General features: G+C 37.2%; 1 protein-coding gene across 3 annotated transcripts in view; it reads left to right on the top strand.

Moving 5' to 3' along the window:
* The window catches only part of LOC139960967 (testin-like), a 73,971-nt gene that overhangs the window by 50,286 nt on the left and 10,604 nt on the right, over window positions 1-13,081 (top strand). For all 3 annotated transcript variants that reach the window (XM_071959705.1, XM_071959704.1, XM_071959706.1), the window contains exons 4-5: window positions 8,807-8,989; window positions 11,646-11,699. In XM_071959705.1, coding sequence (XP_071815806.1) covers window positions 8,807-8,989; window positions 11,646-11,699 — 237 coding nt within the window. The remainder of the gene's footprint in view (window positions 1-8,806; window positions 8,990-11,645; window positions 11,700-13,081) is intronic.

The following is a 13,081-nucleotide window of genomic DNA, read 5'->3' as shown; positions in this document are numbered from 1 at the left end:
TAAATAACAACCATTCAGCCTTTGGTTATGAGAGCCTTGTTTCAGTCACTATACAGAAATCACAGTTGACTGCAGAAAGGTCTGTGGTTTACTTTATAGAGCAAGTTGAGTAACTGGAGCAAGACTGTGGTTTTGTAATTAACTGGTTTGGCTAGTTAACCGTGTATTTAGCCATTCGTAGCGAATAAACAATTCTTTTGGTGGATTAGTATTCATTATCCAATGGGAGGTAGTTATAGGAGTGAAGTGAAAAGCATGATTTTGTTATATTAGTAAAGTGATGTACCACTACAAGATGTTGTTTTGAATATGTGAGTGATGAATCATGGTCATGCTACCACCCTTATGGCTTGTCCCTCACCCCCCATCCTCTCCCCCGACCCTCCATCCAGCACTTACTATGCTGATCAGGCTCTAGTTTCAATTCTCATAAAATTTTATTTAAAAACAATCATTATTGTCAGTGGTTCTCAAAAAGGCTGGATTCGTTTCTTACCATTTTTTTTTTTTTAACCGATTGTATTTGAAAATTCCTCCTTGAAAGTGCGTTTGAAAGAATGTAAAGCTTCACAGAACAAAACATCGTAAAGAGAATATTTCAGTTCATGGATTTTGAACAGAGACCACAAAAAAAAATAAAAAAAATAAAAAAACGGTTTCTGAAACATTTCTGAAACATGCTCCAAGATTTTACTTGCCCTACTTTCAAAATTGTCCCTGTCAGTTAGGTTCACCACGCTTCAATATTTTATCCAGTGTGGTTAAGTCGTAGTATGATGCATACTATAATAGAACGAAAATGGGGAAGTACGTTAATATTTCTGAACGTTCATCTCTTCACTTCAAGTGTTTCCTGATTGCTTTTTTGATTGGCAGATTAGTAGTGGGTGGTAGCAAAAGTTTGTGTCGCATAGTCTCGCAAGGACTAAAATCACCGTCTGGTTCATGAATTACTTACATCTTAAGGAAGAGAGAAGTGAAGATTGTTGTTTATTTTTTATTATTATGGGAGAAAAACAATGGAGACTGATTTTTAATAAACTCTTAACAGATTTTGAAAAAGAGCAAGGAGGTTTTTGGGGTTAAAGTCTCAATGTGTGTTTGCCAAATTTTTAACTTCGACCTTCCCAGCTTCCTGCCCTAAAAGCTCAGTGAAAATGACACCATTCTTTGCGATTTTCATATTAATTTTCATATTAATTTGCATTATTTTTCTTGAGTTATCTGTCGTTAAACATTTTGAGCTGAATAAAATTCGCCAGACATTTTAACGAGTCCGTAGATTCTACAAACTTCAATCAAAATTTGCAAGCCCTGCCCAACAGATCATGCGCCAGTCTAATCTCTCTTTTTTTTTACGACCGTTAGGCCTAACCTAGGACATACTTTCACTTTCGTGGCTAGCCTGTTTGACGCCATTCTCTTGAATAGTATCTTTCTTTCGGTCTTACCGATGTATCTTGCAAAATTGTGTCATTTCATTCCATTGCAAGGAATAAATAGGTGTTTCCAGACATTCCCTTCATGAAATTGGGTAAAAAAAGTGGACGATACGAGTACATTTACGTTACCTTTGGGTAATGAGCATGCTGATATGGGCGGTCGCAGTGATTTTACGGTAAATCGTTCATACCATAAAGGCAACAGAAAAATAAATTTCTTTCTTACGATAATGACAGCTTTTCTCTATTAAACCGAATTGGTCAGACTGCAGGCCAGGTCCAGTTACCAAGCACGGGGTAAAATGTTAAAAAATGTTTGAAAATAGATTTATCTTGTTTTAATGCTGAACACCAAGTGCATGGGTGGGGGGGGGGGAGGGGGTAATGTGGCCGAAGAGAATTATCAGACGATCAGCAATCATACCGGTTCTTATGGTAGTGATAATAATGCACGCAACATCTCAGTATCACAGATGAAATAGCGTTGTATAAAAGGCACGCAACAAATTCATCAGTTTTAGTTGGCCTGCATAATCTTAATGTTTATAAATATTTTGATACCATTAGTGTCCATATTGTTCTGCCTTTTAAAAAGTAAGTGAATATATATTATAATCAGACAACCTTCCCAGGCCCTCAGTCCAGTAATAAACTTTGCCCTCATCAAGGTGGACCATACTGCAAAGTTGTCTGGTTCAGTGCATTTAAATACGAAGCAGGCCAGGGTGTTACCTGCGACAGATTGCTCATGAGTTTAATTGTCCTAGTTGATCATAATTAGCTGATTACATTGTCCAAACCAATCTAGCGGTTTCCCTGCACTGGCTGATGTTGCATCGTCAATACGTCTAGCAACTGAAGGTTCACGTTAGAAACAGTAATTGGATTTGATTGTCTTGTGGAGGTGAATAACCTGATACCTGCAAACATCTCTCTCTGCGACGACGTGGCGAGATATATCTTAGACTTCCTACTGTACAACATGCTATTTAGCTTGTATTGTTAAAAGTTGTCATTGATAGGCAGGTCTATTGATTGTTTGTTTCCTTCAATGAATGGCTAGATCTCAAATGGTACAGAGAAATAATATTTAAAGTAAACTTGGTTTCTTTATAGCTGGACAACAAAACTGGAAAAATGAGTGGGAAAATTTTTACCGCAGGTATATCAGGCTGAAGGTGTTAGGAAAGGTGTGGAATAGAAGGGGAACTTCCTTCCTGGTTTGACAATTAGTTCATTGTTAAAGGCAGTCATATATTAAATGTGTAGTATCTGTGCCTGTGTTGTGGTAATGGCATAGAGGAATACTCATTGGTATTTCATATGTGAACTCCAACTCTGTATGAGTTAAAACATGAATGCACTAGTGTGGAGACCTAATTGGAGAGGGTTTTACAGGAAGACAATCAAATATCAGTAATTAGCAAACTTGAAAACCATACCACTAGTGACATTTTAGAGCCTTCACTTGAAGCCAAAGACTATATAGCTTACTCCCACAAGTGAGATGATAGAACCTTCATTTGAAACCATAGACTTACTCCCACATCTGACATTATAGAGCCTTCACTTGAAACCATAGACTTACACTCACAACTGACAGCATAGAGCCCTTCTCTTGAAACCATAGACTTACTCCCACAACTGCCTTCACTTGAAGCCATAGACTAACTCTCACAACTGACATTAAAGAGCCTTCACTTGAAGCCAAAGACTATAGCTTACTCCCACAAGTGAGATGATAGAGCCTTCACTTGAAACCATAGACTTCCTCCCACAACTGACATCTTAGAGCCTTCATTTGAAACCATAGACTTACTCCCACAACTGACAGCATAGAGCCCTTCTCTTGAAACCATGGACTTACTCCCACAACTGCCTTCACTTGAAGCTATAGACTAACTCTCACAACTGACATTAAAGAGCCTTCACTTGAAGCCAAAGACCATAGCTTACTCCCACAAGTGAGATGATAGAGCCTTCACTTGAAGCTATAGACTTACTCCCCCAACTGACATTATAGAGCCTTCACTTGAAGCTATAGACTAGCTTACTCCCAAAACTGACATAATAGAGCCTTCACTTGAAGCTATAGACTTACTCCCCCAACTGACATTATAGAGCCTTCACTTGAAACCATAGACTTACACCCACAACTGACAGCAAAGAGCCCTTCTCTTGAAACCATAGACTTACTCCCACAACTGCCTTCACTTGAAGCCATAGACTAGCTCCCACAACTGACATTAAAGAGCCTTCATTTGAAACTATAGACTTACTTGTAACTGACATCATAGAGCCCTTCTCTTGAAACCATAGACTTACTCCCACAACTGCCTTCACTTGAAGCCAAAGACTAGCTTACTCCCACAACTGGCATTATAGAACCTTCACTTGAAGCTATAGACTTACTCCCCTAACTGACATTATAGAGCCTTCACTTGAAACCATGCATAAACCTTTTAGATTAGATACTATAGTATAAAGTCACTATACTGCACATAGGCTGTTCTGTACCTATGTGAGATTCATGAATGATAATCTTCCTCTCATGCAGTCACCAGCTCTACACAGTACTGCAGTGAGCCAAGCCTTCAGTGATGATGATCTTATGACACTTGTTCTTCCTTCACCCCAGGCAGTTGTCATTAACCATTTCATCTGTTCACTCCTGAGAAGGATTAAACTTAATTGACCCTAGGGGTTATATTCGTTTCACACTGTGAAACCACATGCTGCAGCGATTGATTTTAAACCCTACGCGGAGTGCTCAAGTCCAGGATCTCGAGCAAAATGCCGTAGTGCAAAGCGCACATTGGAGTCAAGTATGCTACAGTCCTCCTTTACAACTTCATGGTTCTCCTTCTCTGTGAATCATTTCCTGAGAGAAAAATTTCTCTCAAATGATGAATTCTAAAATAATTGCAGCCATCTATCAGTCATTTTGTCACTCTTCCCCAAAAATATATTGACAAGCAGATGTTTTGCAGCCGTTGGTTTAGAAATTTATTGAACGAAAGGGGGGGGGGGGGGAAGACATAGATGCACTTTAAATATAGAATGTGTCATGGATGTAGCTTTGATGATGATATATCCCAAGGGGAGATGAATTAAGGAAGGAAAGAAGGTCTGGAGGAGGGATTGAAAATAAGAAATCACTGTACACAGTGTTACAGGTCTCCCACTTAAACCTTTTAGGGTGCAGGCATTTGTTTTGAATTGATGCGTCTGCCCCTAGTTCCTCTAACGATTTGCCGTGTTTTTGGGCATTCATACTGTAGGTATATAACACACTACAGGTATTAAAAGTAGCGGATACGTTGAAGAGGAATGCAATTTTCACTGATTATTATTGCAATACATCTGTTGTTACTCTATCATTTCCTACATTGCTTTTGTTATAAACAGAAAGTCTAACTCCAATTGCTTCCCCCCCCCCCACCCACCACTCACATCATCTTTGCTGTCGTTTTTAGAACAGCAAGTTTGAATAAGGATATTTAATTGAAATACACAGATTCTTTCATAATGTATCTGTTTGGTATTTTCCCCCTGCTTCTTATTAATGTTAGTGTTAGTACAATTATAGCCAACATAATGTATGGGATGTGTTGTATGGAAATTACTGTTTTTTTTTAGCTTGGAAATTTCAAGAAGAATTCTAGTTGAATTCTATATCTAGATGAATATTCATATGTGTACATACAGAACGAAATATTATAGAAAATGCAACATGTGTTTCTGAATATCTTCTACATTTGAAACTGTAGTATATATATAGGAGATATTTGGATCCTGGAGAAACAATACAAATAGCTGCTATCCTGTCTCTCACTTTAGTAAAGTAATTTTACGGTTTGTATTAATTGTGAAATTGAAGTAATATATATATATTACTTCAATTTCACAATTAATAAGGAAGGTCGTAATTCCACTGTTGGTGTTTGACACCTGTATCGAACAATACTAGTTCTGTTTTTGGTGACATATTTTGCCTTACTCTAGAGATCAAACATGATGCTAACCAACTCAAAAATCATTTGTGATTTCTAAAGCCGGATCTCGAAAGAGATACTTTGAACAGACTTTATGTTAATCAAATGGAAGTAAACGACAAAGGCAAATGAATATATACATATATATATATATATATATATATATATATAGTGGAAAAATTGTAAAGTTTGCTAGTGCTAATGAAGAAAAGAAACACAAAGTTTCGGGCATAAACCCTTTAACAAAGTGAGCAAAAAGACTACTAAAACTGTAAACAGCGAACGAAGAAAGATAAAATGGTCCAATGCACGCACATGAAAGAAGCGAAAAGTAGCAGGGTAAAAGGACTTACAACAAATCAAATTTAGAGTTTAAACCATAAGGGGATAAGGTGCCAAGTCCGAAAATTAGTCTATTTTCGGATTTAAGACGATCCATATCAGTGCCTCTGGGGGACAGAGCACACGTAATTGAAAAATCAGTGATCTTACAGGGGGAGGGGGAATTGAAGTGAGAGGCAACAGGGTAACCAATATATATATATATATATATATATATATATATATATATATATATATATATTTATATATATATATATATATATATATATATATATATTTATATATATATATATATATATATATATATATACGGTAAACCAAGACCAAAAGTTGGCCTACCACAATTGAAACGATATATTCACAAGAAATACGTTTTTCAGTGGATATTTAGGTCGTGATGACTCAACGCAGAAACCTGAGCCAGAGAAGGAAGGATGGACTTGCGTCCATGTCATTAAATTTCCTTTTAGGAGCTGTAGTAGTGATGAGTCCCAGTGTCACAGCGATGGATGCATGAGTGGTTTTTTTCTTTCTTTTTTTTCCTTTCTTGCTCTGTGTATGTTCTTTGCAGCCATGAAGGAAATTACATTCTTTCAAGATTCATTGACAGAAATGCTGATTAAGCATGTCTAGCCGTAGGGCAATTTCTTCCTGGAAACTATTCAAAGTAATTTGATCACTCTCTTTCTGTAATCGATAATTTTTTCAGGAAAAAGATAGAAAACGATGTACCATACAGTCGTACTGTCCTATTGATTTAGTCACAGTAGCTCTGTGCTACAATTAATGTACAAGTTATAGCTCCAGTGGTGAACGTTTTTTTTGCATATTTTATGAGTGCGTTGTCGGTTCTCGTCTTTCCGAAATGTTTTGATGGAAATGAGGAGACAACGACACTTTCAGCTGGTTTTAGCTACACGTCTTTCAGCTGTGAAAATTGCAGCGCAGCGTGATATATATGGAGCTGCAACTTAACACTCTTGTAAAAGGGGAAAAGTACATTGTTTCGTAGTAATACTATCCCGCATCACCAAGGAGAACTCCGCTGCGATTGTCATAAGCTGTCAGGTCTGAGCGTCCTCCGCATTAAACACCGCCAGCGGGCTTTAATACCGAGCACTCTCTTCGTAATCCCCTGGAGAGAAGCGTCGCATTACCTCTCTCGTCTTCCTTCAGAACAAACTTAATGTACGATGTATTAATTTATTATGGCCACCGTAGATGGAACAGATAATGTGTCGGAAAAAAAGATAGGTCCCTGTACATGTCATCAGTTGAATCTTCCCTAGATTTTGTGCATTAGGTATAGGTCGATGACTGTTGATGGACGTATCAATGTTTGCTAGAAAAATGTTAACAAAAATTGTTTTCAAACATTATTAAGGACGCATAATTTAGAGTACATGAAACTGACCTGTTGACATGAACAAAGCTACATTTATCATCGTGAATGATTTTAAATTTATGTTATGTCAGCAATTTAATTTAAGGACATATAGGTGACCATTTGGATGCTTCTTAGTACTGTAGCATATTTTCCGGCGAAAATATAGTTTGTCTTGTTAAATCGCAAGGCTATAGATTTCTTCTTAGGAAAGATGTCGTCTAAAAATTAAAGCATGGTAGGCATTATGTGCTGGTATATAGTGGCTGTGGAATTATCTGCACAGTCTGAGTAATCAGCAGAGCTCTTTCGTCACATTAGATACAAAATTTTGAGATATTTGAAATCTTAACAAATTTAAACTTCCCTACATGACAAAGCCATCTGTTTTGTCTACAATGCTGTAACAGTTTGTATGTGACAGGTTTTGTACGTGACATATTTTGTACGTGATAGATTTTGTACGTGACAGAATGACTTCACAGTTTATTTTTTGTCTACTAATGCAGTTTATATTAGCTTGTGACGCAATATTCAGTTCTAATAGATACGTGAAGCAATAATCACGAGCATATCCTTTTCCTTTGTTCCAAACAGCAGAAATGACTTAAAGTCAAATTTGTAATTGTTCCTCAATGTTCCTCAATTTGGGATCTAGTAAAAGTGACCGTAACAGAGAAAGATTTCTAGTACTTTCTGTTTGGTTGTTTGTCCACATTTATAGGTACAGACGTCGTCGTCCTACGCTCTTGTTTCATTTCCTTGTGCTTTGCGTAGCTTCTTCCTAATTAGTGTTTGTTTGTGTTGATGTCTCCAAGGCGAAACATTTCGGCCTACACCTTATGAATCGCAGGAAGTAGCCGGGGAATATTTGGAACTTGATATCACACACCCTGCTTAAATCACAACTGCTATATAACTTTATACTTGTACACACTGTTATTTTTAGGTAATGCGATGATGAGTATCTTCTAAGATGTACCATTGAGCAGTGTCTATTTCAAACACAGGCTTATAGTCACATGCAGAATGAGATGAAACATTACATCTCAGTGTAAATACATACATACATAGATACTATATACTATAAATACATAAATGCATACTGTACATACTGTAATTGGCACACATGTGGCTTTGTAATGAAAGGGGAAATGAGGGTTGGGGCAAGAAAGCTGGCAACAGACCTGAGACCTGTATGTAGCATGGATGCATGTATCACTATGTACTCTGCATCATGAATAATCCACCTCAATCCTCTGTCATGTTAATTATATATATATATATATATATATATTTATATTTATATATATTGGTATGTATCCTCTCAAGTTTTATAATTTACAACATTCAGTTGCCTCATCTAATACTCTTTCCAATATAATTAGTCTACAGGTTCACCTAACATGTAAATCCCCACCCCCACCCTCATACTGATTCTCCAGGTAAGCACACATAAATCCATCCTGTTGACTTTTATCATCTTTGGTAAACCTCACTGTAGATTCAACACACACCATATTTGCTTACAAGAATTCAAGATGAAAAAACCTTTGCCCCACACGGTCTTTGCAACCGCCTACATGATCATCTGACATGGTACAACATTAACGCATAATTTCCCTGGTCATCTCCTCACTCAGGCGCAACGCTACATGGAGAGTCTACCCAAGGAGAGTCAGCCCATCCGGGGAACCGCCGGAGCGCAGACTCGTAACCAAGCCATGCAGCGCCAGCTTCCAGATCACGACCAACACACAGAGGCCTGCCATAACCTCACTGAGAAGGAGAAGGAGAAGATGAACGAGTTTGTTCAGTCGTACAAGGTACTAAGAAATTATGATATGCATGTTTATGATTGATTAATTAAAGGCAAAATTTCAGCAATACATACTCCCAATTTACACAATGTACACAATGCGCTCTTCTCTAATCCTAATTCCCATGTGAAATACTTAAAATAATGGGTTAGGAATACAGTAGTTCCACTTTTTCGTAAATTGATTTACTCCAGATTTTATGATGGTAACATGAGGAAATGGACTCAGTATGAATAGAGGGGATTGCTCTGTAAAGGGGAGATTAGAATAGGCCTATATTTCATCGTTGAGTTTGTAGTAACGGTATTGTCTGTGAGGTATGATATTGCTTACTCTCAACTCATTTTAATCTTTACAGTTCACGAAACAAGCCCACACTATTTTGATGTGGTGGTGGTGTTTCGTGGTCCTTGACTCTGGGAAAGGCAAAAATGTGAACACATTGTGCAGGTGTTAAAGGTCTTAACAAAATGTGTAGTGAGCTCTCCTTAAACTTGAGATTTAACTGTTGCATTATTCAATTTTGTTCATATCGATTTGATGGTACTGCATGTTCTCTTGCTTTGCATAAAGCCCAATTCCCTTGAAAGTACATTTCTTGACAACCACAGTAAAAACTCCATTGTTCAGTATTTATTTCCCACCCAAATTAGTTCAACTTTCTAGCCCCATTCATGCCTACCACTCAACTGTATCATATTGTTGTGATAAACAAGCATGTAGGCTGACTATATTACCCACTGTACACTCATAATACTTGGCTATTGGAAAGCTCAGCCATATATATGTGTGTTTGTGCATATATTACAGCGGTATGCCAAGTTTGTTTATTGTTTTGCTGACTATCGTTGACCGCTGCTGTAGAAAAACCGGATGTCTCACTGCACGCAAACAATTGTTTACTATATAGTATCTTTAACTTTTCTCAGAACAAGAAAAACAAAAAATTCTTGCAAGTAATGGAATTTCACAATATGCCAGGAATATTATCAGGACTATTGTGCAATATTTCAAGAATAATTGTCCCTTTATCGTATGGAGTCGACAAAATATAACTATGACGTGTTTAACTTTCTATCCCCATTCAACATGCAGCCACTCAGATATATCCTATTATTGTATTTGCATATTAAAGCAAACCTGTGAACTGTACATAGTTGACTGTATTGACCTGCATTCATTACTTGCATGTGATTTGCCAACTTTTTAAATTGATTGACTGTTGGTTTATATATGCTGTAAGTAGCAGATATCTCACATGCAAACATTATACTAGTTCTAAACATTTCTCAGAATAATTTTTTTTTTTTTTGTCTACGTAACAGTTTTGCTATTATGTGGTGATGCTATGTCATCACTGTTGTATTATAATGCAATGTAAAGAATTTTGCCTTATCTGTTCATTCAAGGAACTTTGACTCATAGTGGGTTAAGTCCTCACAAGTCAACAATAACTCTGACGTCATCTGTTAAGGTTACAGTAACACCCTTTGATAAAAGAACACTGCTACCCCCTGTGGAGTTCATTCATGGTTTCAGTTCTATTGTGAAATATCCTGTCTTTTACTTTGAAGCTGAATGGATAATTATTAACAACAAAATATAAACAAGATTGATCAGGTGTACGTCATCGCAGCTTAAATAGCACTCACATACATGTCTATTAACAGCAGTAACCTGTAGACATGGCACACTCAGTTGCAGCAGAGGAAAGACTTCAGTCGGCTCAGAAAAATTATTTACGGATAAAGAAAAATCTTGTTGGGTTTCGATAGGACTGTGTACTTTACATTTGGATTCACAATTATACTCTCTTCTGTGGACTATAGATATTTCATTCATTTATCTATTTATTTATTATTTATTTGGAACCAATTGTTTGTACCTTGGACAATTGCTGAACAATGAAACTATTGTTGTACTGCACAACAGAGACCTGTTGCACGATTTCAGAAGTGGAATACACCTATCCTAAAGTAATTAAAAACAATTTTGAAAAGTTGTTTACCACCATTTTTGCCTCTGGTGATTTGTGGACAAGGATGTTGTGAATATATATCACTCCACGACCACTTAATTGTTTTAATAAACTTGTGTCTCTAACTCACTAGGGTACTGTCGTATATAAATGAATCGTTCTTAAAGGGAACAACATCGCATTTGGAATTTATCTGACAGGAAAAGGCGTTTTAATCTCTCGTTATTTTTGGGGGGTTGGGTCGTTCGATGCTTAAGTGACACCCAGTGTATCGCACAGGTTTGTTGAATGAGGGGAGGAAGGTACCATAACTAATAAAATTTCCCAATTTCCATGTCAAGCAGGAAGTAATTTGGGAGGATCATTTGCAAAGGGGTACCCCGTGGAGTCGCACCATATTTTATCACACAGTCAGTGGTCACCAATGGACATTTGGTGAATAGATTGTTCTCTACTATAGATAATAATAATGGGAAGAAGCAATTCTCAAGTGAGCGATACTTTACTGTTATTTGGGACTTTTTGTCCAAATGCATTTCTAGATTACCCTGTTTAAGGATTTGTTCTCTTAATCTGTTATCATTAGTATGTTTTTCTTTTCTTTTTTTCATATCTGAAATTCATATTTATCAGATAGTTTCTGACCAATTTTGATTTTGATTGTTTGGTTTTTTATTCCTACAGGACCAAGCAATCGGCATCGGAGAAGTGGAAGAAATTAACAAACCCAGGTCAGAGGTACGTGTGGCCATTCTGAGTACTCCTTATAATTCCAAAACAAATATATCAAATATCTATATTGACGTGACTTCCTTCTTGTGAGTCAAGACTTCTTACGGTTGTCAAAAGTGACTGTTTCGATATTTCACATGTATGTTTTTTTTCTATTCCTAACTAAGTGATCCGAGCCCCAGGGGCTTTTCTTGTCACGCCCTAGTTACGTTTGATTCGTCCAATAAGAGGCACTGTTTCATCTTTGACGACCTGTTTGGATATTCACATCTATGACCAGTTTGCATGGAATGGATTTGCCCGTCTTTTTTCTACCCCGTGGTCAAAGTCTGTAAACTGGTATAGTTTTGTATCACTGTGTGTTCAAACATGGTGGACGACCTCCCGATTCGCATAATGCATTTAATATATTTTTTACACAAGACACAAACGCTGCAATATACACCATGAAAACATTGGAGTTCATAAAGCCTGCTGCGAGGTTTACCAGTGAATTGGATTAACAACATAGGAGACTGATTCCTTGTCAGACCTCTAGCAAACTTCTGAAGTATTTGTAAGAGATCTGTATCCAGTTGCAACAAGTGGGTTTCGATTGACTTGAAAAAGTCGCTGGCATGTTTCAATTCTTCTTCTAACATTTGCCCTGGTATTTATCAGCTCAGCAAGTGGCATCTCCTGTTACTCACCATATACCGTTGAAAGTTGTGCTTTAATCTTAAAATCTTCTCTTTTTCTACTCCTTTTTTTTTGTTTTCCAAATTTTGTGAAAACAGTTATTCTATCAGTCTCAGGAATACTGAATTGTAAGGGTACATATTACACTGGACACACCCCCCCCCCATGTCGGAGCATTCCTTCATTCCCCATACAGCATCTCTTTATTAGGGTAAAGGGGAGGGTGAGGGTGAAACTCCTATTCATAAATTGAAATGTAAAAGATGCATTTGAGTGCATAAATTTATCAATGGTAAATAGCCTTCTAATACGTGAGGTAGGATATACGTTCTGCTCCCTCTTCCCTTGAAAATACTATGAACAGTCTTCCTGTATTAACTTGCCACTCTGCAATCCATGCGATATTTTGTTATCAGGTAGACTTTGATTCGACTTAAAACCCCTCGTGAGAAGATAATAGTTTCCAATGTCGGTTGTTTGTTTGCTTGTTTGTTTCTTGCTGAGACTCTAAGTTTCCTGTTGTCACTGCACGTTCCTGTTTTTTTAAGCTCATACCAGCATGTAGTGCTGGTTGAGTTATTGGAATCATGCTTTCTATATTTATCTATCCGTCTGTTCACGCTTGTTAAACTGCTTCTTCTCGTACAGCTGTTGATGGATTTTGATGAAACTTGGACACAATCATCATTGGGAAGGGGGACATTTAGGAT

Source organism: Apostichopus japonicus, chromosome 20 (genome assembly GCF_037975245.1).
Source record: "Apostichopus japonicus isolate 1M-3 chromosome 20, ASM3797524v1, whole genome shotgun sequence".
Lineage (NCBI taxonomy): Eukaryota > Metazoa > Echinodermata > Holothuroidea > Aspidochirotida > Stichopodidae > Apostichopus > Apostichopus japonicus.
The sequence above is the reverse complement of the archived record's forward strand: the minus strand, read 5'-3'. Positions and strand labels throughout refer to the sequence as shown.